The 27,630-nt window shown below is 44.0% G+C and overlaps 1 protein-coding gene and 1 long non-coding RNA gene across 4 annotated transcripts in view; both read right to left on the bottom strand.

The window, feature by feature from the left end:
- Positions 1-27,630, bottom strand: part of LOC144502391 (uncharacterized) — a 680,705-nt gene that overhangs the window by 534,614 nt on the left and 118,461 nt on the right. The gene's annotated exons all lie outside the window — the stretch shown is intronic.
- Positions 1-27,630, bottom strand: part of LOC144502384 (early estrogen-induced gene 1 protein-like) — a 125,896-nt gene that overhangs the window by 46,696 nt on the left and 51,570 nt on the right. For both annotated transcript variants that reach the window (XM_078226247.1, XM_078226246.1), the window contains exons 2-3: positions 6,438-6,558; positions 2,521-2,550 (exon numbers count right to left, since the gene is read on the bottom strand). In XM_078226247.1, coding sequence (XP_078082373.1) covers positions 2,521-2,550; positions 6,438-6,558 — 151 coding nt within the window. The remainder of the gene's footprint in view (positions 1-2,520; positions 2,551-6,437; positions 6,559-27,630) is intronic.

A 27,630-nucleotide genomic window follows, 5' to 3' on the forward strand; every position in this document is an offset into this window, starting at 1 on the left:
GATACAAAAGTCCGAGGTCACGTACCAACCGACTCAAGAACAGCTTCTTCCCTGCTGCCGTCAGACTTTTGAATGGACCTACCTTGTATTAAGCTGATCTTTCTCAACACCCTAGCTATGACTGTAACACTACATTCTGCACCCTCTCCTTTCCTTTCTCTATGAACAGTATGCTTTGTCTGTATAGCGCGCAAGAAACAGTGCTTTTCACTGTATATCAATACATGTGACAATAATAAACCAAATCAAATCCAATCAAAATCATGAAAGAGGAAAGAAGCTAGCTGCTCATTTTAATCCAATTTTCCAGCACCCGATTTGGTCAAACTGCTGTTCTGGCATCTTGTTCTAGATCCGAATCTTCAAAGCTCGTGAACTTAAAGTTGGCAAGTGGGTTGCTCCGGCACAAGAGTTCTGGAGCTCAGCTTTACCACACAGTGATATTTAGCTGGCATCTTAATCCTGATTTAGCCAACTTTTGAGCCAAGGTGTCAGATCCAGGACATTGCTGAATGCCCCCTGCCTGGCAGAAGTAAAACTCGTCTATTCAACGAGTGAGTTGGAGCGGACCGTGCTGCAGAGAGCAGCTGACTCTGAAAACCAACAGAGTAAGGATGGCAAAATAGGATTGTGCGTGTTTTTAAAAAAGTTACAAGTGTGGGAATGGAACATCTGAGAAGTTTAAAAAAAAAAACAAGACAAACCATAAAAATCTGGGGTTAATGAAGATGCAGTCTAGACTGGCACAGAACATTCAACATCTTAAAATACTGAAGTTAAAATGCTTGTTCAGCATGGAAACATTGCGTACGATAGGAACCCTTCCCTCCTTTAACCACAGTGCTACCAACACAGCCAGCCAAGCTTCAACACAGAAAAACATAGAGGATAGGAGCAGGAGGCGGCCATTCAGCCCTTCTGACCTGTTACTCGCTGCAATCTTTTTTTTGTTATTTTTCAACCATTTACAGATTGGAAACTATTGCCTAATGGCGAGTGTAACATTATTTGCAGCCACACGACCTTTAATAACATCCCAATGATAAATCTGGGACGTATCCACTAACCAACTGAGGTCATACTGGAAGTAAAATACGTATTCGCATTGACTGTCAACTTGCAGTTTCACCATGGCAACTGTAACTGCTACATACTGTTGACTCTTTAGGAAAAATTACGTCACTGTTGAAGACTGCATTGTAAGAAGTCTAACAACACCAGGTTAAAGTCCAACAGGCTTATTTGGTAGCAAAAGCCACCAAAAAAGCCACTGTGGCTTTTGCTACCAAATAAACCTGTTGGACTTTAACCTGGTGTTGTTAGACTTCTTACTGTGTTTACCCCAGTCCAACGCCGGCATCTCCACATCAACACTGCATTGACCAGGGGACCAGTTTATTCCTTTCAGGGACAATAGGTCATACTCAAACATCACTGGAAAATGTTTTTATCAGATCACCAATATACCCCCGTACAAATACATGCACATATAACATATGTTCAGTTTGCAGTGCAAAGCAGCCAAGTTACAAGGAGCTCCAATTCTTGGCATAAAGGCAGTGACAGCATGTTCAATATTCCTAATCCACTGCATTGCTTAATTACACACCGTCATGATGGTGAGGAAACAAAGAGAAGCATTTAAGCGAAGCTTATCATTATTCTGAAAATACATTGCAAAGCAATTCACATATGATTACTGTGAATGCAAGCAAGCAGATAAACTTGCGTAGTTATATTCCACAAACAGGAAGGGGATGAATGACCTCATCTGTTTTCTTTTGAATCAGTGTTGGTTAATTGAGGATCATTGGCTCAGATACACAGCTTTACCACAGATTTATATTTAATCAATATCTTAATCCGGATTTTGCCAACTTTTGAACCTTAACATCGTCCAAGGGACAGCGCCTGTCCAAATACAGTGTTCACATATTAACCTCAAGTGATACAGATGTTACAGAGAAACTAGGAAGAGGTCATTCGGCCCTTCAAGCTCACTCTGCTATTTATCATGGCTGATGATCACATTCAATATCCTGATCCCCCCCTTCATCCCATATCCCTTTAGCCCCAAGAGCTATATCTAATTTCTTCTTGAAATCAGACAACGTTTTGGCCTCAACTACTTTCTGTGGTGGTGAATTGCACACATTCACCACCCTCGAGGTGAAGAAATTTCTCCTCACCTCAATTCTAAAAGGTTTACTCCTTATCCTCAAACTATAACCCCTAGTTTTGGACTCCTTCACCATCAGGAACATTCTTTCCGAATCTACCCTGTCTAACCCTGTCAGAATTTTATAAGTTTCTATGAGATCCCCTCTCACTCTTCTAAACGCCAGTGAATTAATCCTAACCGACTTAGTGTCGCCTCATATGACAGACCTGCCGTCCCATATGACTTATTTCAGTCACATATCATGCAAACATCCTGGCTATGGGAAGCCCGTAACTCAACATCTCACGCTCAGTCTGTGGCATACATGTCACTCTCTGTACATAGATATGTGATCTTACCTTTGAGAATGTCTTTCCGCCTTTTAGTTCCTGCAAAACAGGAAGGAGCAACAATTATAATCACAAACCCTATTCGTGCGACTCTCAGATGGAGATGTAAAATTTACTCTGGTGCACTGCCATGTGCTTGAAGGAGCTCCAGGAGCTGCCCTTCTTACTGCAACTTAATTTTACGCGAAATACTTCAAACAAGGAAAGTGTATATTTCCTAACAATTTCTGCAACGCCCCTATCTGAAAAACGTTGACGGGAAGAATAGGACTGTTGTAACCATTATATTGTTATATAGATTACAGAATGAACAATTAAGGTACATCAGGGTTGAGAGTGGTTAAAGACATAAAATGTCTGAAAATCCTGTGCGACAAGGAATTATGCAATTATTGTACTTGTGATCTGCAGTGAAATGCAAATGTTTCTCGGTCACTTGAAATCTTATCAATTCCACCTACATGAAGTGGGTAGAAACAATATCATCCCTTTGTTTAACTTCTATACAGAGACTGCGACCCAATGAATTTGACCAAATCAAAATGACCTCAGTCTTTCAGCATTTAGTGCAGTTAGTATGGGCTTCATCTTGTATTACAGGCACTACTGACAGAACATGACCTTGCTGGATTATGTACATGTGAAAGAGAAGCAAGGTCTATGGCAGTGTTTGGCAAACTATTTTCCAACATGCCCCCATTTTAATTCACCACCACCTTCTCATAGGGATGGGCAATAAATGCTAGCCTTGCCGGCTACACCATTATAGAATGCCCACAGTGCAGAAGGAGGCCATTCGGCCCATTGTCTCTGCACCGACCACAAGCCCACCCAGGCCCCACTCTGGCAACCCCACAGTTACCCTGCTAATCCCCGACACTAGGGTCAATTTAACATGGCCGATCAAGATAACCTGCACATCTTTAGACGAGATAAAAAATTTTTATCTTTAGATAAATGTTATCTTTAGATTAAAAACAAACTCTTGAAAATTAACATGAGCCCAGACACCAGCAAAAACAGCAATAAAAGCAGCGTTGTAACATTCACGCACTGCTGTAGTTCAAGGTGGCTGTTCATCACCACCTTCTCAAGGGCAATTAGGGATGGGTAATAAACGGTGGTCTAGCCACTGACACCCACACCCGGTGAATTAATAAATCAAAAAAGTGTATAAGCACACACACAGCTATCAGCCCCTCTGCCCTAAACCCACAAAACAACCCCCTTCCCAACCACCCCTCCATCACTCAGCAGCCCCTCTTCCCAATAGCTACCACCTACTCTACTCAGTAGCTCCTCTCCCTAAACTCCGCACACATCACCCAGCAGATCCTATTGCCGACTCCCTCCCCCTGCCCTCCCACCAGGCCTGCCAAACCTGTGGCTCCACCAAGCAGCCAGCAGGAAGCACCCTTATGGTGCGATGAGTGACAGCAGCTGGGTCCGAGCTGATGCAAGGCTAAATGGTAGCTGCCCGAGTCCTATTCCAAGCCTAGCACCGACAAGAGATTTTCCAGGCCGAGACTCTTCCCTCTTGTCTTTCACTGCACGTTGGATGAGGGGAGGTGTAGGTTGGAAACAAAATAAAAAGAGAGTGGAATACCCATATCTAAAAGTCAAAATTCTGCTAAATGGCAGAAATTTCTTATCCCTGCATATACAACTGTCAGGAATAGAAACAGTAAGAAGTCTCACAACACCAGTTTAAAGTCCAACAGGTTCATCTGGAATCACGAGCTTTCAGAGCACTGCTTCTTCATTAGATGATGCACCTGATGAAGGAGCAATACTCTGAAATCTCGTGATTCCACATAAACCTGTTGGACTTTAAACTGATGTTGTGAAACTTCTTGCGTCCACTCCAGTCCAACGCCGGCATCTCTGGAATAGAACGATAACTTTGAGTGTTTAAAAGGAATAGAAAAATATGGTCAGAAACTTGAATGGATCAGGAAAACTCATGAATCCACTTACAATATTTACCTCCAACTTCAACAATCCAAAATGTCCAACGTGGTGCCCAACTCAGTTTACTTAGTTGGCCATTCCTTTTCATCGAATCCTGCAGTGCAGGAGGCCATTCGGCCCATCAGGTCTGCATCGACCACAATCACACCCAGGCCCTATCCCCATAATGCCATGCATTCACCCTAGTTAGTCCCCCTGACACCAGAGGACAATTTAGCATGGCCAATCCACCTAACCCGCACATCTTGTGGGAGGAAACCGGAGCACCCGGAGGAAACCCACGCAGACACGGGAAGAACGTGCAGACTCCACACAGACAGTGACCCGAGCTCGGGGATCGAACCCGGGTCCCTGGCGCTGTGAGGCAGCAGTGCGGACCACTGTGCCACCCCATGCAAGGAGCCAAAAAAAGTAAAGAAAATTCAACACACATTCCCAATAAGAAATATATTTTGGGGGAAGTGGAGGAGGAGCAAGCCATGTATTAGAAATTAACTAGCTGAAACACAACAGGGCGAAACAGCTGTTAGAACACAATCCTTAGAGCTCTGGGACTCTAAATCTATCCCAGACACGTCTTTTCTTGGATGGTCCAAATTTTACTATGAGGGACAAGGGAACAGCTTTCTCCATTCACCTTGTAGACAGTTGTCCAGAGGCATGTCACGGGCTTGTCAGCATAGATTTCTACTAATCCTGCGTCTGATCCAATGCAGCATTCCCTACAGAGGATATATGTCAACAGGAAAAGCACCAGGGTGATCTCTAACCAATAAGATTAAAGAATTCTCTTTGACATCTACTGCAAAATAGGAAAAGTGAAAAATAGGAAATACAAATTATACTTAAATCTGTGCGCAGGAAGCAAAATAAAGACTGGGGGCATAAAGACTGAATTAATGGAGAGTGAAAAAAACAAAACTAAAAAAATCCAAAACTACCTCCAACATTGAGGATATGAGACTCCACACTTGTAAAGTTATTTTTAAATGCCAGCGAGCTGCTCTGCAGTAATCAATTATGCTGTTAAAACACAATTACACCTAAATATCCTTGCCCTGATATTAGCCCCTCAGTTGTTAATACAGCAAAATCTGGGCCATTGTAAAATCAGGCTCCTCAAGAACAGAAGAGACAGCATTAAACTGTCCATATTTCTCGATCAACTGAACAATCTTTCTCCATGAATACACGGGTATTCCGGTAAAGTTTAGGATTAAAATTGCATCTGGTTAGAAATTCTCCCCTAAGAAAACAATAAAACAAATCAGGAAGGGCAGCATGGTAGTACAGTGGTTAGCACTGCTGCTGCCCTGTTGTGTTTCAGCTAGTTAATTTCTAATACATGGTTTGCTCCTCCTCTTCCCCCAAATAATTTCTTACCGGGAATGTGTGTTGAATTTTCTTTATTTTTTTTATTCCTTGCACGGGGCAGCACGGTGGCACAGTGGTTAGCACTGCTGCCTCACAGCGCCAGGAACCCGGGTTCGATTCCCGGCTTGGGTCACTGTCTGTGTGGAGTTTGCACATTCTCCCCGTGTCTGCGGGGTTTCCTCCGGGTGCTCCGGTTTCCTCTCACAGTCCAAAGATGTGCAGGTTAGGTGGATTGACCATGCTAAATTGCCCCTTAGTGTCAGGGGGCCTAGCTAGGGTAAATGCATGGGATTATGGGGATAGGGCCTGGGTGGGATTGTGATTGGTGCAGACTCGATGGGCTGAATGGCTCCCTTCTGCACTGTAGGATTCTATGATTCTAAGAAAAAAACCTGCTCTGGTAAAGAATGTTTTGCGACACAGTCCTTCGCCTTGGTCTGAAATTCATTTATATGCGCACTGTGCAACACACAGTGGTTGCACCATTTCACAAAACAGACATTCATACAATTCAGAGTAAAACATGGTCTCTAGATAACTTTTAACATCCGAGACAGAAGTCCTGAGTTCCAAATACTCACCTTACGTACAGATACTCTGCAGATACAAGGATCCAGTACGCCAGTTGCTGGATTTGCACTCATCTTGCAGATGAAATTAAATTTCTTCCTCCAACGGACACAATTCTCCTGAACTTCCTCTCTGCAAATAAGATGACAGATTTATTATTTTATGCTTGCATCATCTTTTCCTGCCAGTATGGTTTTTAAAATCAGGCATGCCAAAACGGAAAGCTCCGTCCCATGTGTTTTTCTCTCGTGTATAAATCACCTGTCCCTTTATTTACTGTCCGATTCCCTTCCACAATTACCAATGCACCCCTCCAACGGCCAAATGTCCAGTCCGTGGCTAGCTCCAAAGTCCTCACACAACTGGCTAGTCTGCTGGGAGAGTCTTCATTTTGTTCTTTCTCAGCTGCCTCTTCCTAAATTCATAGTCACACTCTGAAGAGGTGCAAAATGGAGGCGAAGATTGGGAATACAGTTGTGAGGGAGGGGACAAGAGATTATAACTGAAACCGTGCCTTTAACCATGACCAGGGAGGGCTCGAGGCTAGCCCATTGCACTGGGGGTGTGCGGACGTCTGCGGTGGTGGTTTGCCCAGGCTAGGGTAGAGTAAAGGATCAAGGTAGCCAGAGATTAAACCGAGGCTTTACCTGACGTAACTTTTCAAAGCCATCTCAGCCTTTTGGCTAAGATGAAGCGTTAGATCAAACCTGGGAGGGGGTGCAATGCCTCATCCTGTCAGCTTGGATCTTTTTTGATCGAGCCCAAGATGGGATGCAATGTCTTGCCAGCTTGGATCTGGTTTGTCCCTCATGTGGGGACCGTGATTGGACTTGATTTGAATTGGCTTTTTTGACTAGAAGTAAAGTACCGAAAGCTACCAAAAAAAGACTGGCATGACCAGTCCAAGGATGAATTTCAGAACTGGACAAGTTACCCATTCACAAAGTAAAGAATCATTTTGAAAGCCGAATGCAAATCATCTGTCAAGCATTTCCCATTGATGCCAATTAATGTTCTTCTTCAGGCACATCACAGTAACTTGCGTTTATTTAGTGCCTTTAGCATCGTAAAACATTCCACGGAACTTCACAGGAGCATTATCAAACAAAATTCAACACCAAGGCAAGTGGATTTCAATGAGCATCTTAAAGGATTGAGGGAGGAGGCAGAGGAGGCTAGCGAGGGGATCACAGGGCTTGGGACCAAAGCAAATGATGCACGGCAACTAATAGTGGAGCAATAAAATCAGGGATGCATGTCCAAGAGGCCAGAGTTGGAGGAGCGCAGAGGGGTGAGGGGCTGGTTGAGGTTACAGAGCAGGACATGGAACGGTCAAGTAGAATATGTCAGCAATTTGACCAGGATGTCATTCTGTAAAAAGCAGCAACATGATTTTGGTGATAAAATTCCAATGGTTTGATGAGGATCATGAGCTTTGGTTACACTGATTTACTGCACAGGAAAAGGCCATTCAAGTAGCAAGTTCTATCCTTTGGGCAGAGGAGCTTCTTCTGAATTGCCTACTGAATCTCTCCTTTTCGAAAACTGAATTTACAGAGCAAATTATGCTCTTATAGACAGCTCGAAAGAAGGGCTTCCCTAAAAAGGAATGAAACCAATCCTCCCAGGAACTTTAAAAACACTTGAAAGACACAATAGTGCAAGTTTTATTGGAGCATCCATGGTACTGGATGACAGCAGCACAACCCAAAGCAGCTATGGTTCAGGAAGTTAAAGGTGTTGATTATAACATAGGATAGCTTGCAATCTTGGAATCTTTCCATAGAATAAATTATAGCCAAGAGTTAGTGGGATGAAGCAACTAGCCAAAAACCATCAGGCAACGTAGCAGTGACTGTGGTGTGACACTCTGGCAAACACTGCTGCCTCACAGAGCCAGGGATCCAGCTTTGATTCCAGCCTTGGGTGACCGTCTGTGTGGAGTTTGCACGTTCTCCCCCGTGCCTGTGTGGGTTTCCTCCGGGTGCTCCGGTTTCCTTTCACAGTTCAAGATGTGCGGATTAGGTTGATTGACCATGTTAAATTGCCCCTTAGTGTTGGGGGATTAGCAGGGTAAATATATGGGGTTACGAGGATAGGGCCCCGAGTGGGATTATTGTTGGTGCAGGCTCTTTGGGCCGAATGGCCTCTTTCTGCACTGTAGGGATGCTAAGATTCTGTGAAAGCACACTGCGGCACAGTACAAGGCTGGGCCTTCAGCTATATTCTACTATTCAGCTTTTCATCACCAAGAGTGGAAGAGTGGGGTGGCACGGTAGCACAGTGGTTAGCACTGCTGCTTCACAGCTCCAGGGACCTGGGTTCGATTCCCGGCTTGGGTCACTGTCTGTGGGGAGTTTGCACATTCTCCTCGTGTCTGCGTGGGTTTCCTCCCACAGTCCAAAGATGTGCAGGTTAGGTTGATTGGCCATGCTTAAAAATTGCCCTTAGTGTCCTGAGATGCGTAGGTTAGAGGAATTAGTGGGTAAATATGTAGGGATATGAGAGTAGGGCCTGGGTGGGATTGTGGTCGGTGCAGACTCGATGGGCCGAATGGCCTCTTTCTGTACTGTAGGGTTTCTATGAGCACGAGAGGGTTGTGGAAACCTCGGTTAGCAATGTTCCAAGTTAACATGAATGCAACAACTTGTCAAAAAAACATCCTGCTTCACAGCATCAACACCTCTAACAGCACCTTCTGTTCTGAAAGAATTGAAGAGCCTTGGTGCACTAACTCACGAGCAACAATCTTACTGCAGCATAGTAACTGTGTACATTCTGTGTGACAGGATTGAGGGGCGGGGGGGGGGGGGAATCACAGTCGTTGATGTGATTAGGTTGAAACAAAGGAGTCCAAATTCCTTAGTGTCACAACCCTGACGTAACTCTGGTATTCTGCCAGAAATGAGGGGCCCAAGAAAGTAAATTCAACCTCAAGCCTCAGCAGAATAAATCAGCTGAGCTGCGGGGACCAATATCGGCAGCCACGCTTGGAGGCAAAGGGAGAGACTGAGGGGCACTGAAGGCTGACCAGCCCCGACTCACACAGCTGACCCGTCCCTTCAAACTCCACAATTTATTTTTAATTTAAAAATTTGGACATTTTCAAATAACCACAAAGTGGGTGCAATGATATTATATTTCAATGTTGTTTTGACAGGAGTGGAGCAAGATAGACAATTTTCAGCCCTATATATAGAAAATTAGTGTAGAACAGTTTTGTAACCAGCGCCCCCCCCCCCCAACAGAAAGTTTGTCTCTCTGCAATTTGAGCCAGGACTTGTCTGTGCACGAACAAAAAAATGGGTCTGCACCAAAATATGTCCTCAGATTACTCGTGGACGACTCAAACACCTTATTAGGCAGCATGCAGACTTAGAACTGTAGCACTGGCCTGCCTCACACGGAGACCACAGCTGAAAAGAAAATGCAGCCTCAAATCCTCCGCGTGAATGCTGCATTTGGTAATCAAAGATTCATTAAATATATTTTGTTTTAAAATTAACAAATCTGCACTATGCCCCCAGCAGCCTCCTGAACAGTCTGGCACTCAAATCAGATGGAGAGAAGTCAAACACAACAGGACTGAAGTTCCATTTATGAGAGGATTGAAGGAATGTAGGGATATTCGAGATTGCACCCGCCCCAATCTTCCCACCGAATCTAACTCCCCCCTCCTCCCCACCAATCCCAGTTTACACGCATGCAGCAAAGCCACTGGGAATTCAGAGGATCAGGATAGGCTTAGCTTCAACATTTTGCTCAGTAAATGCAATGTCAACATTTGCATCACATATGCCCTCTACATCTGCCACGTCCACTGTGCTGCGGGAAAGATTCTTGCAACATTTGTACAGGTTTTATGCTTGCTGGATAGAAATTCTCCGTCAGAGCAGACTTTCAGGTGTTGGTTGCATTATTTCAAATCAACACTGAAATTGGTTACTTTTAAGTATCAATGTTTAAAATTTAAATCAGTTGCTAGTTCCACTTCAATTTAAATACAAAACTCTTAAAAACAAAGCACTTATCAACCCAGGTGCTGTCTACATTTCCCGCTGCCTCGGCAAGGCAGCCAGCATAATTAAGGACCCCACGCACCCCAGACATTCTCTCTTCCACCTTCTTCCTTTGGGAAAAAGATACAAAAGTCTGTGGTCAGGTACCAACCGACTCAAGAACAGTTTCTTCCCTGTTGCTGTCAGACTTTTGAATGGACCTACCTTGTATTAAGTTGATCTTTCTCTATACCCTAGCTATGACTGTAACACTACATTCTGCACCCTCTCCTTTCCTTCTCTATGAACGGTATGCTTTGTCTGTATAGCGCGCAAGAAACAATACTTTTCACTGTATGTTAATACATGTGACAATAATAAATCAAATCAAATCAAATGAAACAAACCATTTCAAAGTTACTAAAGACATGTTGAAAATTAACTAAATAGTGAATGCCCCATTAGTAACATGCAAGGGGGTGGGGGGGGGGGGGGGGGGGGGGTGGGGAGAATGAGGTCTCCTGTTGACGGCTGAACTAATTGTCCTAATATTCTCAACTGCATCCTGGCAATGGAAAAATTCATTCTGCTTCATATCCCCTGCCTATCAATGGCCAGGAACTGACATATTCCCCTTACGTCATCAAAAAAACACATGAAGCCTTTTGTCAAGGATACACCTGGGTGCAATAGGTGCACAAGAGCAAGTTCACCGAAAAACTAACGAAATGTTACAAAAGAATCGCTCTCTTCCTCCCCAACTCCAAAACAGAGTGCCATGCCAAAATCTACAGAAAATGAAAGCATTGGCAACAATATTTCTGTTTAAGGGGGGGTCCCAAAAGCCACACTAGCTCATTGTGGAAATAGAGAAACTTGAAATGTATAATTATCTATATATATTTACAGCTGGAGACACTTGCTGGCAACTTTTCTCCATTATAAATTCCTGCGTCTACATTTACAATGGGAGCTGCCTATGTAAACTTGTCACGTTGTAATTATACCTCCCACCATATGTCTCTGTAATTACATCCTTGTACCTCCAACCTGCCAAATTTACACGGGTAATTTCAATGACAAGTGTGGACCTAGATATTTAGAATGGAAATATAAAAAAAGAATCGAAATGCATCAATTTAAAATAGGACTGAGTTACTTCTTTGCAATGTGGATAAATTATTCATAGGAATCATAGAATCCCTGCAGTACAGGAGGCCATTTGGCCCATCGAGCCTGCACTGACAACAATCCCACCCAAGCCCTATCCCCGTAATCCCACGTGTTTACCCTGCTAATCGCCCTGACACGAAGGGGCAGTTTAACATGGCCAATTAACTTAATCCACAGAGTCGGAGAGCAATATAGCACAGAAAAAGGCCCTTCGGCCCAACCGGTCCATGCCGACCATGGTGCCCTCCCGGCTAGTCCCAACTGCCCGCCGCGTTTGGTGCGTATCCCTCTAACCCTTTCCCATCCGTGTAGTAACCCAAATGCTTTTTAAATGTTGCTGTTGTACCTGCCTCAACCACTTTCTCTGACGGCTCATCCCAAATACGCACCATCCTCTGCGTGAATAAGTTGTCCCTCAGGTACCTTTTAAATCTTTCCCCTCTCACCTTTAACCTGTGTCCTCTAGTTTTATTTCCCTGGGAAAAAGACTATGTGGAGACATGTTTGGAGATCTCTAATCCCACTTTACCTAAAGACAATACCTGGTCTTGTTTCCTCACTAGTTGGTATACATCCAGTTTCCTCCTCTGCAGGAAAGCACCAAGACCAAATATACAAAAAAGTGTTACCATTTCCAGCCTTGTACACTTGGTTCTCAGTTCCAGACCGGTCCTTGACCGAAATATTCTCCTACAATTTTAAACATTTTCCAGTGTGCTAACACCAAAATGTTTTAAAATATATATTTCAATTTTGAAATATAAACAACTAGTCAGCCTCCTAATCTGCTGTTATTCACTCAAATTTTATACAAAAACCTTGAGACCATAAACAGCCTGGCGCTTACAAGTCACGATGATTCCATCTACTGAGACAAAATTGACCCAGCCAACACTTGCGAAGACCTGCATTGGGGTGGGAGAGACAAGAGTATGGGAGCTGTCCTTTTCAAAAACCAATTTGACAGATTGTGTACTCTGGAGTCATTGTGGTATCTAAATTTATTTTATTATTTGCTTCATGCAGGAAGAATTCAGAAGAAATGCACTAGGAAACCAAGTACGCCTCCTGTTCAAAGTTATTTATTTGACACCAACATTCTTTACACATAAGCTATTTCACTCAAGGTTATGAGCCCTTGAGCTATGCCGCATTCTTGCAGAGGTTAAAAACTAGGAATGGAAAGCAGCCAAAAACGTAATCAGTAGACAGACATGCCGATGACTTTGCACTTTAAAAAAGGTCAAATTTTCAAAAATTCTGCAGAAGCAATATAGGTTGTGCTATTTTTAAAAGGGGCTTGATCACCTTGGAAGTTGAGAACTCCACAAGGTTAAGCTGTGTTGATTTGTATCAGCCAGGCTAAGTGCATCACATTGTTCGTACGACCCAAGAATTACTTCTGAAGTCTCTTATCTGATCCAAGTTACCTGATCGTAGCATGACTGGCAGTACAAGACGTACAGCTGTCCTTGGGGTATGGAGGAAAACAACCCAACTTCCCATTCTTAATTGCCAAATGACCCGTAAGACCAACTGTGTTGGTTGGTGGCAAGAGCTCCCTGAACCAGCCTGCCCATTCTTGCTAGTTTTGTGTGTGTGTGTGCGTGTGTGTGTGTGGGGGAGGGGGGGGGGGGCAGTTACCACGACAGCCTCATGTGGAACCACCTCGTAAAGAATTGCTACAATCGGAGGAGAAAAAGTTGAAAGATGCAGTCTAGATCACAAATAGTGTGCAATATTTGGAGGGTTAAACCTCATCATCACAAAATATTGAATGCACCAACAGATCTGCAAGGGGGGGGGGGGGGGAGATATTGAATGCACCAACAGATCTGCAAGGTTACACATAATCCAGTGCAGCATTTATTGTTCAACTATGCTGTCAATTGTGCTCCCACCAGAAAGACAGAAAACAAGACAATGAATACCAAGCCTGATGTACCATCAATGGCAATATTAACACTCAGCAGGGAGGGAGAACAAGTTTCTCTAAAGAACAATCTAATAAATGAAAAATCTGCAGAATTCAGTGTCTTCAGAATGATTGTACATTGTGTTGCATCTCTGGTGTAGAAAGAACCCCATCACCCCTAACCTTCAATCCCAAACACCAGAAACTGCAGACCAAAATCACCTTTCCAATGGTTGATGTAGAACTACAATCATCATTTTATATTCAGTTGGCTAAGCTGTCAGGAGTAGCGAAGTATATCTGTATATATTTATGTATATTGGTGGTGTGGGAAAGCGATGATTAATTTAGATAACAATACAGAGCAGCAGTTTCCAAGCTGTGGAGGTCCCTGAAACAGTGAATGGGACTGCAAGCCCTCACTGTTCCAAATCTTCACCCAACACCAGCACCTAGGCCCAGCTGGCATCAAGCACTGCCCTTGGCCGCTTCACTGAGTCTTCCATCACTTGGGATTATGACCAGCTTGGCTGAAGCCTCAGTGACCTGTAACTGTCGCATCTTATGCTCTGTGGTTGTTCAGAAGCACCTCCACTTTCCTCAAACCGTAGCCCCAAGCATGAATCTGGCAGCTGAACAGGGCCCACCTTATAAGTTCATAAGATATAGGCATAGAATTATGTTAGCCATTCAGCCCATCGAGTCTGCTCTGCCATTCGTTCATGGCTGATATGCTCCTCGTCGCCATTTTCCTGCCTTTTCCCCATAACCCTTCAACCCCATTACCAATTAAAAATCTGTCAAACTCCTCCTATAATTTACTCACTGTCCCAGCATCCACTGCACTTTGGGGTAGCGGATTCCACGGATTCACAACCCTTTGGGAGAAGTAGTTTCTCCTCAACTCAGTTTTAAATTTGCTACCCCTTATCAGAAGACTACGACTGAGCCCAACACCTTGATCCTGGTGCTGGGGAACAACCTGGACTCCGACTTCAGCTACCTCAAGACCCTCAAACTACATGTCTGCTGCTTCCTGGTCAAGGTCCATGTAGCAGCTCAGGTGAACTAAGGGGCAACAGAGTATATAAAGTAACATCTGCTAAAATATTTTAGCACAGATTTTCATACTTACATGGTGTCATGTTGATTTACAACATGCAAAGGTATTGTGGTTATTGCTGTTTTATTCTTGTTGCCGCCTGGGGTTGCATTAATTTTCAGGTACTAAAATAGGGTTGGATCTGAAAATAGTTTGGGAGGTGCTGTTGTAAAGGTTACAGAAAGAAGCCAAAATAAGTGGCAGAAATAATGTACAAAATTGTAGAGGAAAGTAGGCAACTTGTTTCAGATTATATCACGGGGTACATTGAAAATTGAAGAGGTTTATTTAGTTCATGAGTGGCCACATGATGGCACGGTGGCACAGTGGTTAGCACTGCTGCCTCCCAGCATCAAGCACTGTTCGATTCCTGGCTCAGGTCACCGTCTGTGCGGAGTTGCACATTCTTCCTGTGTCTGCATGGGTTTCTCCGAGTTCTCCAGTTTCTTCCCACAGTCCAAAAGATGTGCGGGTTAGGTGCATTGGCCATGCTAAATTACCCTTCAGGGGTGTTGGAGGACTAGCTAGGGCAAATGCATGGGGTTCTGGGGATAGGACCTGGGTGGGATTGTGGCCGGTGCAGGTTGGATGTGCCGAACAGCCTCCTGCACTGTAGGAGTCTCTGATTCTATGACTCACGCTCATCTGCTGCTGTGCTATCTGCAAGCTGGACGCATAAGGAGCACATTTAAGCAATGTCTTTCACATCCTCAGGATGTGTAAAAGTACTTTACAAACAGTTTGTGAAGTGCAGTCACTCATGTCATGCAGGCAAATGCGAAAGCCAGATTGTACACAGCAAGGCTTTAGTAATGAACAGACAGACAACCCTGTGAGCTGCTGTTTAGTATCATTCAACATGAAACCGTTGCTGGTTATTTGAATTCGGCAGCTGTTTTGTTGCTTCCACTTCTGGGCCAATCCAAATAATTAACCGGAAGCACAATAACTATATATATATTTTATAAAATGTGTGGAAAACGTAGCCTGGAAGTACTGTGATTAAAATTATTTAATTGGCAGACAAAAAAATGTGACAGCAGTCCCTCGGGGAATATTTACGCAGGAAAATAATGGGAACTAAGAACATGAGGGTTTCTAAAGTGGTTTAAACAAAATGCAGAAAATAGAGTTGAACTGAAGAAAAATTGTAAAATGCAACAGATGGAACCTCCCAATCATTTCCTTCCTGCAAGCAACCTCTTACACAAGGTTAAATATTACAGACTGAGAGGCCTCTCTTTGTGCTGTTAACTACAAACAGCCACTATTGATTAATCTATTTAGTACTTCAGTTTGAGATCAATTATACAACTAAAAAGAGAAAAAAATCAGTTGGAGATGGTCATGGGTGATGAGGCCTTTGCCTAATGTTATATAATTGTCACAACAGCATCCTTTTTCCTTATAACCTGCATTCAAGTACTGCCATTTTAGGGAGTTCAAATGAATAGGGGTAGTGGGGGAAAAGGGGATTTTAAAAAGCAGCAAAACCTAAGACTTGTGGCATCTCAGAGTAACGTGGAGAATCCACAGCACATAAACAGGCCATTCAGCCCATGGTGTTTCTACTTCAGACAAATCTCATTCCACACCAATTACCTCTTCCCATCCATCTTGCCCCGTACCCTTCTATTCCCTCTCCCTCGTCAGAGAACCTGCTACAGCCACCCCACGTGATGTCTACTCATATTTTTGTGTGTTAATCGAATCCAAGTCAATTGGTGAAGTCGGAACCAAGACACGGAGCTTTCCGTTATTGACTTGTTCAGTCTCAACTCCCCCCACACACCCCAGTGTCCCAGCTATCCCCCGTTTATACTCTTAACAAAAACCAATAATCAATAAAATAAATTAACAAGTTCAAGGGGTGACAGCCCCTTGATGGAGCACCAACTTCAAAAGGAAACTTAATGAATTAAATTAAAATTGTGTTCCCGTGGCTTATGATGCACTCCAGCCCCTGTGGTGCCATTCGGGCAGGGAATTCCCTGTTTACACTCTTCTGACTAAACAAATGATCAATAAAATAAACAATTAAAGAGCACCGTAACAAAAAAAAATCAAAACTTCAAAGGAAACTTAATTAAAAATGTATTTATTAGTGTCACAAGTAGGCTTACATTAATACTTCAACAAAGCTACTGCAAAAATTCCCCAGTCGCCACACTTCAGCGCCTGTTCAAGTACATGGAGGGAGAATTCAGCATGGCCAATGGCACCTAACCAGAACATCTTTCGGACTGTGGGAGGAAACCGGAGAACCCGGAGGAAACCCACGCAGACATGGGGAGAACATGCAGACTCCGCACAGACAGTGACCCGAGCCAGGAATCGAACCCTGGTCCCTGGTGCTGAGAGGCAGTGGTGCTAACTAACCACCGTGCCACCATAATTAACTAAACCAAAACGTCATTTTGGGAGGGTGCTGAACCTCAGTCCCCATCAGCAGCGGAATCCTGTTTCCCAGTAATCTCAACGATATAATTGACATTACATTGTCTTAATTTCCTCCTATATTAACATATCCTCCTAATTTTTTGCATTTGATCTGTTGGTGGATATCATATTTTTTAAATCCCCTTGCTCTGACCACTAAAGCGGAAACAGTTTCTCCATGTTCATTCCATTAAATTCCTTCTTAATTTAAAAAATCTCTCATCAAGTCATCCCCAGTCTTTTCCCCCAACTAGAATGGTGCCTTCAGCCTACTCAATCTCTCCCAATAATTGCATCCTCTCAGTTCTGGAACATACTCTCCAATGCTTCAATATCTCTTCTTGTAGTATGGCAGGCAGAATTGCAGATAATACTCCCAAGTGTGGTCTGACCGAGATTTCTATATAAATTTAATACAACCAAAGATGTGTTAGGTTGATTGGCCATGCTAAATTGCCACTTAGTGTCAGGGTGACTATTAGGGTAAATATATGAGGCAACAGGGATGGGGGCTGGGTGGGATTGTGGTCAGTGCAGATTTGATGGGCCGAATGGCCTCCTTCTGCACTGTAGGGATTAAGACCATAAGACCATAAGACATAGGAGCGGAAGTAAGGCCATTCGGCCCATCGAGTCCACTCCACCATTCAATCATGGTTGATTTCAACTCCATTTACCCGCTCTCTCCCCATAGCCCTTAATTCCTCGAGAAATCAAGAATTTATCAATTTCTGTCTTGAAGACGCTCAACGTCTCGGCCTCCACAGCCCTCTGTGGCAATGAATTCCACAGACCCACCACTCTCTGGCTGAAGAAATTTCTCCTCATCTCTGTTCTAAAGTGACTCCCTTTTATTCTAAGGCTGTGCCCCCGCGTCCTAGTCTCCCCTGTTAATGGAAACAACTTCCCTACGTCCATCCTATCTAAGCCGTTCATTATCTTGTAAGTTTCTATCAGATCTCCCCTCAACCTCCTAAACTCCAATGAATATAATCCCACGATCCTCAGACGTTCATCGTATGTCAGGCCTACCATTCCTGGGATCATCCGTGTGAATCTCCGCTGGACCCGCTCCAGTGCCAGTATGTCCTTCCTGAGGTGTGGGGCCCAAAATTGCTCACAGTACTCCAAATGGGGCCTAACCAGTGCTTTATAAAGCCTCAGAAGTACATCCCTGCTTTTGTATTCCAAGCCTCTTGAGATAAATGACAACATTACATTTGCTTTCTTAATTACGGACTCAACCTGCAAGTTTACCTTTAGAGAATCCTGGACTAGGACTCCCAAGTCCCTTTGCACTTTAGCATTATGAATTTTGTCACCGTTTAGAAAATAGTCCATGCCTCTATTCTTTTTTCCAAAGTGTTCTATGAACCTTCCTGCTTTTGTATTTGATTCTCTGGAAAACGAACCTTAAGTGTTTTGCTTCCATTCAAAGACCTTACAACTTGTGTTGGCTATCCAATGCATTCCTTGAAGTGCCCTTGAGAGAACCTGATCGCTGGCCAGTAAGGCACAAAAGGGGCAAGTGAAATACAACAGGAAACTAGAGTCACAATGGAAAAAAGGATCCAATAGCATTTCCAGATTAACGGAGTTGGGGGTAAAGTGTTAGCGCCGTTTGAGGATTGGTTATCTAACAGAAAGCAGAGAGTCGGAATAAATGGGTGCTTTTCCGGTTGGCAATCAGTGGCTAGTGGCATGCCGCAGGGATCGGTGCTAGGGCCTCAACTATTTACCATATACATAGACGATCTGGAGGAGGGGACCGAGTGTAGGGAAACAAAGTTTGCGGATGACATGAAGCTGAGTGGGAAAGCAAATTGCATGGAGGACACAGAGAGTCTGCAGAGAGATTTGGATAGGCTAAGTGAGTGGGCAAGGATCTGGCAGATGGAGTATAACGTTGGTAAGTGTGAGGTTATCCACTTCGGAAGGAATAAATAGTAAAATGGACTATTATTTAAATGGTGAAAAATTACAACATGCTACTGTGCAGAGGGACCTGGGGGTCCTTGTGCATGAATCACAAAAACTCCGTTTGCAGGTGCAGCAGGTGATCAAGAAGGCAAATGGAATGTTGGCCTTTATCGCAAGAGGGATGGAGTATAAAAGCAGGGAGGTCATGCTGCAACTGTACAGGGTACTGGTGAGGCCGCAACTAGAGTACTGTGTACAATTTTGGTCCCCTTATTTAAGACAGGATATATTAGCTTTGGAGGGGGTACAGAGAAGGTTCACCAGGTTGATTCCAGAGATGAGGGGGTTAGCGTATGAGATGAGATTGAGTAGACTGGGACTGTACTCATTGGAGTTTAGAAGGTTGCGGGGAGATCTTGGAGACATATAAGATAATGAAGGGGATAGACAGGGTAGAAGCAGCGAGGTTGTTTCCACTTACAATGGAAACAAGAACTAGGGGACATAGCCTCAAAATACGGGGGAGTCAATTTAGAACAGAGTTGAGGAGGAACTTCTTCTCCCAGAGGGTAGTGAATCTTTGGAATTCTCTGCCCAATGAAGCAGTAGAGGCTACCTTGTTAAATGTGTTTAAGTCACAGATAGATTTTTAACCATTAAGGGAATTAAGGGTTATGGGGAGCGGGCGGGTAAGTGGAACTGAACCCACTATCAGATCAGCCATGATGTTATTGAATGGCGGAGCAGGCTTGAGGGGCTAGATGGCCTACTCCTGCTCCTATTTCTTATAAGATCTGGACAAATGACCTCGGGAGGGCATTTTATCCTGAACATTTCAGTTCTGAATGAGACAGATGGGTGTGTTCTTATTTTAAATCCCCAGTTCTCTCCTCCTCATCTTTTCTCCTGACAGCTGTGACTCGCAGAGTACATTTTCCCCAGTGCTGGCAGCCTTCCAGTATCGTGGCCAGTCTTCACCCCGAATTGAGAGCTTAATGACCACGACAGCCATTGGAAAGGAGCCTAACTCTGTCCTCAACCAATATCCTGTCATATCAAGTCAGTTGATAACCATCAGTAATGTGAAGACACCCTCACAACAAGGTCTTTCTGACAAGTACATCTCAGTGTTGCCCTGTGCAATGGGACTCACTGTCCATCGACTATAAATGGATGGATAAGGTCCTTTTTATTGGGTGAGGTGGAGAGAACATGGAACCATGGCCATTAACAGGGACCTTTCCCGATGAGAGGCAGGTAGTTTCAGCCACATATTCTTATAATAATAAGCAGGCATGATTGAGGCGGCACGGTGGCTAGCACTGCTGCCTCACAGCACCAGGGACCCGGGTTTAATTCCCGGCTGTCCGCATGGAGTTTGCACGTTCTCCAATGTCTGCATGGGTTTCCTCCAAGTACTCCAGTTTCCTCCCACAGTCCGGAAGACGTGCTGGTTAGATGCATTGGCCGCGCTAAATTCTCCCTCAGTGTACCCGAACAGGTGCCAGAGTGTGGCGACTAGGGGATTTTCACAGTAACTTAGTTGCAGTGTGAATGTAAGCCTACTCGTGACACTAATAAACAAACTTCTAAATGGCATTATGGGTCAACCCACAGCATGTGGACTGCAACATTTCAAGGCAGCTCACCACCTGAAGTGAAGCATGCCAGACAATATTCACTTTTCCAATGACAAACATAACAAAAGGGCTTTTGCCCTGCATGGATTAAAAAGCAAGGTCCACAAGAATGCACTTTTAATTTCTAAAATCAATATTAGCAAACTGATAGCTTTGCGGCAGTATTAATGGCTGCGCTATCTGCATGGTATCACATTGGGACACAAGTGCAAAGTCAGTCTTAGAATGGGAGGAGGTCATTCAACCCATTGCATCTGCGTTGGCTTTCTGAAGGCACAATTATTCATCTATGCCACTCCCTACAGAACATTGTCAGGAGCAATTCTGCAGCAGCACCAAACTGCATCAGTAGAAGATTTCTTTCAATGTCAGACGAAGCTGAAATTGTAGAAATAGAGCTTTGTTTATAAAACATATGCAAAACATGGATTATATGACAGCTTGTCATATAAGAATGGTTGAGGACTCTGGGTCTGTACTCGGAGTTTAGAAGGATGAGGGGGGATCTTATTGAAACTTACAGGGTACCAAGAGGCCTGGATAGAGTGGACGTGGAGAAGATGTTTCCACGAGTAGGAGAAACTAGAGGGCACAACCTCAGGCTAAAGGGACGATCCTTTAAAACAGAGATGAGGAATTTCTTCAGCCAGAGAGTGGTGAATCTGTGGAACTCTTCACCGCAGAAGGCTGTGTAGGCCGGGTCATTGAGTGTCTTTAAGAACGAGATAGATAGGTTCTTGATTAATAAGGGGATCAGGGTTATGGGGAAAAGGCAGGAGAATGGGGATGAGAAAAATATCAGCCATGATTGAATGGCGGAGCAGACTCGATGGGCCGAGTGGCCTAATTCTGCTCCTATGCCTTATGGTCTTATAATCTTTTACATAGGATGAAGCAGAAAACAATCGTATTTAGGGGATTTCAAAGCACATATTGTGCTTGAAGGTTACGAGGACAACCACAGTTTGCTTTTAACTTGAAACCCGGCTGGGAGGGATCAGTTACCCAAGTGCTACGAGTGTTCAATGAGCATTCGATCCTTGCAAACAGGTAAATCTCATTCCACTTTACATGGAGACAGGAATGTGAGATCATGCACTATTTTCAGAATGTGAACTCATGTAAAGCAGAGTTCTCCCTGAAGTACATGGCTGTTATTTCAGTTACAAATGCCAGCCATGTTCACACACACACACACACAACTCCTGGTTTTATGGTCTAAACAAGCCGTTTTTGCAATGATGATTTATGTAGGTTTTTGAATCACAGGGGGGCAGCCAAGGTGTTAATTCTGGATCCATCAAAAACAAAGCTCAACAATTGCACGTCATTTTCAAAAGAGTGCATTCAAAATACATCACCACTATGCCTAATCAAGGGAATTGCTACTAATATTTGGACCAAAAAAAATCACCTTATTTACACAGCATTCTGAAGTATAACATAAAAATGAACACTTGGCTTCTTGGCACCCCTGCAAAAATTGATGCATCTAAACATACAATCACCTTCACCTGAAACCCAGATCAATTTAGAATCAGTCCACAATCTTTGTGCAAACTGGCTCCACAGAGAAAATAGCCATCATTGCTCCAAACTGGTGACAAAATAGGACTACTTGCATGCCCAACAGCATAAGTAGCAAGTAACAGGCAGAGCTAAGTGATCCCACAACCAACAGATCAGATCTAAGCTCTGCTGTCCTGCCACACCCAGCCTTGAATGATGGTGGATAATTAAACAATTCACTGGAGGAGGCGGCTCCACAAATATCCCCATCCTCAATGATGGAGGAGCCCAGCACATTAGTGCAAAAGACAAGGCTGAAGCATTTGCAACAATCTTCAGCCAGAAATGCCAAGTGGATGATCCATCTCGGCTTCCTCCAGAGGTCCCCAGCATCACAGATGTCAGTCTTCAGCCAATTCGATTCAAGAAAAGTCTGAAGGCTATGGGCCCTGACAATATTCCAGCAATAGGGCTGAAGATTTGTGCTCCAGAACTTGCCATGTCCCTAGCCAAGCTGTTCCAGTACAGTCACAACACTGGCATCTACCCAGCAATGTGGAAAATTGCCCAGCTATGTCCTGTAGACAAGAAACAGGACAAATCCAACCCGGGCAATTACCAGCCCATCAATCAGTAAAGTGACGGAAAGGGTCATCAACAGCACTATCAAGTGGCACTTTAACCTGCTCATGAACTCTTAGTCTGGGTTCCGCCAGGGTCACTCAGCTCCTGACCTCATTACAGTTTTGGCTCAACCATGGACAAAGAAGCTGATGCCAGAGGTGGGGGGAGAATAGGGTGACTGCCCTTGACATCAAGGCAGCATTTGACCAAATATGGCCTCAAGGACCCCTAGCAAAACTGGAGTCAATGGAAATCAGGGGGGAACCCCTCTGCTGTTTGGAGTCATACCTGGCACAAAAGAAGAAGGTTATGGTGATTGGAGGTTAATTATCTCAGCTCCAGGACATCACTGTAGGAGTTCCTCAGGGTAGTGTCGTAGGCCCCAACTAACTTCAGCAGCTTCTTCAATGACCTTCCTTCCATCATAAGGTCAGAAGTGGGGATGTTTGCAGGTGATTGCACAATGTTCAGCACCATTTGTGACTCCTCAGATACTGAAGTAGGCCATGTCCAAATGTAGGAAGACCTGGACAATAACCAGGCTTGGGCTGACATGTGGCAAGTAACATTTTCATCACACAAGTGTAAGGCAATGACTATCTCCAACGAGAGAGGATCTAACAGTCGCCCAATGACATTTAATGCCATTACCATCACTGTATCCTCCATCATCAATACCTTGGGGGCTACCATTGACCAGAAGCTGAATTGGATTAACCATATACTGTGGCTATTAGAACAGGTCAAAGGCTAGGAATCCTATGATGAATAACTCACCTCCTGACTCCCCAAAGCCTGTCCACCATCTACAAGGCACAAGTCAGGTACGTGATGGAATACTTCCCACTTTTTGGCACTTCTGCAAAAATTGATGCATCTAAACATACATTTGCCCTCACCTGAAACCCAGGTCAATTTCAGTCTACAATCTTTGTGCAAAGTGTGAAGCGCAAACAACACTCAAGCTTGACACCAGCTTGATTGCTACCCCTTCCACAAACATTCAATCCCTCAACTACTGATGGTGACAGCTGTGTGTACTATCTGCAAGATGCACTGCATAAACTCAGCAAGGTTTCTTCGGCAGCACCTTTCAAATCCATCCACAACAAGAGTAGCAGATACTTGGGAACATCACCTGGGGGTTCCTCTCCATGTCACTCAACATCCTGACTTGAAATATATCACTGTTCCTGGGTCAAAGCCCTGAAACTGCCTCCCAGTGGGTGTACCAACACCTCAGGGACTGCAGCGATTCAAGAAGGCAGCTCACCACCACCTTCTCAAGGGTCACTAGGGATGGGCAATAAATGCTGGTCTAGCCAGCGACACCCACACTCCATAAATTAATTAACATACCAGAGACCAGTGCAGAAAAGTGAAAGATACAGTAACCTCTCAGTCACCACCAATCACTTCAGCTCTCGGAAAACTATCTCCAACTATTCTAAACAACAGCCCTTTGTGCTGGCTTGAATAGGGCCATTTCAAAGCTCCAAACACTAAACTGAAACCTGAAGGAGACACAATGGATAGCTTACTGACCCTTTCTTCATCATTATCCTCCTCGCTACACTATTTAAAACCAACTCTGCAACAGATCTCAGAAATAAAGGAAAGCTGTAGGATTGAGTTGATTTTTAAATTTCAGTGCTAACGCCGCCTATTTATTATGTTATTTGTGGTTTCATCATTTGGTGAAATAAAGGAGCTTCAAAGTAGTAAAGCATAAATAAGATTTTTGGTGGCATATCAATTTGCACGCAACATCTCAGTTTAAGGGTGAATTAGATTAAGCTCACCACAAAATCCTTTCATCTGGTAAAAGGATCAAGTCTGATTACACTGAATGTGGTCCCAGAATACATCAAAAGCTTCTGTCCTGACACACAGACAGACAGAGCATGGGACCCCACTAACTGCACCCCAAGATCCATTCAGAACACAATCTACATCAGCTGCCCAACAGTCCAAACAAGTTAACGAGGGTAAAACCACCCATCTCGAGTAAGCTGCAACATTACTACTATCTGGCTCCTGCACAAAAACACAACAGAGTATGCAAGAAACTACTTTACAGAAGGCAGGTTGGGTCCAGAGGCTGTAATGGGTGGCAAAACAGAAAGATTTGTATTCATGCAGCGCCGTTCACAACCTCACAATGTCCCAAGGCAATTTACGTCCAATGAAGGACCTTAGAAGTTTAGCCACAGTTAGAAAACAGCAGCCAGTTTGGGTACAGCAATGGCCCAATCAGTTTTGGTGATGTTGGTCGGGGGGGTATAAATACAATCCAAGATCTAGTGAAACTCTGATGATTTTCTTCAAAATAGAGGCACAAGATCTTCTTCGTCCTCCTAGGAGGGCAGATGGGAACTCCATTCAGCATCTCACCCGCAAGAATAGACTTGCATTTCTGAAAAACCAGTTTCAATTGGAATCAATAACAAAAAAGCGAAGTTTCATCATCATCAAACAAAACTGGGCCTGTTCAAATGGATTCCTCTCACCTCAGAAGGGGGCGGGGGTGGGCAGTAAAGGGGGCGGTCAGGAGAAGTTTTAATACAGCAAGTTATGATGATAAGGAATGCACTGCCTGAAACGATGATGCAAGCAGATGAAGCAACTCCCAAAAAGGGAGCTGGATAGATACGTAAAAATATGGGGAAAGGGCAAATGAATGGGACAAAGTGGATCACTCGTTCAAACAGCTGGCACAAGCATGATGGGCTAAATGGCCTCCTTTTGGTAGGAGGACTTTTCGATTAAAATCTGAACTTTTCAAGAGTTTAAGTAGCTGCTCAAGTCAAAATATAAATGGAAGACTAACAGGAAAAAGTGCCTTGGGTAAAAAGATAGAGCAGGGAGAAGGCCTGGGTATCACATTCTGTCAGACTCGGTGTAGACTCAATGGGTCAAATGGCCTCTCCAGCACTGCTGGGATTCTATGATAACTGCCCACATCTGTCCATCATTTTAACATGTCCAATCTGAAGAGCCTGGTATTAACTAAATTGGGGTCAAAGTTCACCAATGTACAATAAAGGGGTGGCACAGTGGTTAGCACTGCTGCCTCACAGCGCCGGGGACCCGGGTTTGATTCCCAGCTTGGGCGACTGTCTGTGTGGAGTCTGCACGTTCTCCCCGTGTCTGCGTGGGTTTCCTCCGGGTGCTCCTGTTTTCTCCCACAGTCCAAAAAATGTGCAGGTTTGGTGGACTGGCCATGCTAAATTGCCCCTTAGGGGGATTAGCAGAGCAAATACATGGGGTTGTGAGGATAGGGCCTGGGTGGGATTGTGGTCGGTGCTGACCTGATGGGCCAAATGGCCTCCTTCTGTTCTGTAGGGATTGTATGATCATAAAATCTATCATACGATGGACTGACAGCTTGCCAGCGACTCGAGGAACCTTCACCATCAAATATCTGCATTCTGTTGAGGTTGAGGATTGACATGTTGGCACTGACTTCATCATTAGAAACTTTGCTACTGAGAGCGACAGGCACCTTCTAACTTTGACCATGGCCATAGAATCCTGAAATTGGCTGGATTTCAAAATTCAAAGCTCAGGGATGCATCTCACTGGTTCATTAACATAATGTACCATGCCCTAAGGTCAACTTTTGTTTTGTCTCTGTTCAAATAGCCAACCATTGTATGGAATGTGATTTTGCATTGAAAATGCAAACACACTATTGGGGAGGTTGAGGTAAGAGGATAAAGAGGAGTATTGATAACACCCTCCAACAGGAACAAAATGTGCAAGAGTTTTAAAAAAATGTCATTTCTACCATATCATGCTGCAGGAAAGGTCAACAACAATGACATTTTTGCACCATTTGCAATCAATCTGTGCCGCATAAAAATCACATTTCTCAGATAAAACCAGCCAATTTAAAGAGGATTCCCATGCCTTGACTGAACCATCTGAAGGATTTTTTTCTGGTCACCTGCCACGTGGAGTATTAACAGGTTAAACTGCAGCACATAGTATATAGGAACTGAGAAGCTGATAGATAGAAACAGGAGTAGGCCATTCGGCCCTTCGAGCCTATTCTGCCATTCATTTTGATCATGGCTGATCAAATTCAATATCCTGATACCCTCCCCTTCCTCCCCTCCCCCCCCCCCCCCCCCCCGCCAATATCCCTTGATCCCTTTAGCCCCCAACAGCGATATCTAATTTCTTCTTGAAATCACACAATGTTTTGGCCTCAACTACTTTCTGTGGTAGTGAATTCCACAGCTCGACAGTTTTAGTGCTTTGATAAATTGCATTGCATCTCTGAGGTACTTAGCTTGAAAAATCTGGTCTTTTATTTATAGAAGCTGAAGAAAAATAATTGTCATAAAGCTGCTTGGAACATGGTAAACAGGAAAATCAGAACGAAGCGATACTCGTGAAAGGAAGCTCACTAACACTTTGCCTGTTATTAAACAAGCACGTCAAGCTTGGACACTCGACAGGCAAACAGGAAGAGTCAAGAGCAATACGATATTTGCTCCAACCCAATCCATGACCAATAGCGTGCACAAGACTCCAGGGCTGGGGGCCAAAAAAATGCCTTCCCTTCACTCTCGAGTAGGAAGTCGAGTTATCAAACTGGAATATTCCAGTATAAAAAAGGTCAGTGACCCAGCTCCAAATAAATTCCTCATCATTTCCATGCAGACCAAATGTCGAAAGAACAAACTAATGTTTATACAGCATCTTTCACAATTTCAGGATGCCCCAGTGCACTTTGCAGCCAACTCGGTACATTTTACAGTGTAGGCATCATTATAATACAGGGAAAACAGCAGTTAATGTACACAGTACACAAACAGCATCGGACAATGACCAGACCAATGGCCTGCTTCTCCACTGTTGGGATTCTATCTGATA

This window comes from Mustelus asterias, chromosome 13, assembly GCF_964213995.1.
Source record: "Mustelus asterias chromosome 13, sMusAst1.hap1.1, whole genome shotgun sequence".
Taxonomy (NCBI): Eukaryota; Metazoa; Chordata; class Chondrichthyes; order Carcharhiniformes; family Triakidae; genus Mustelus; species Mustelus asterias.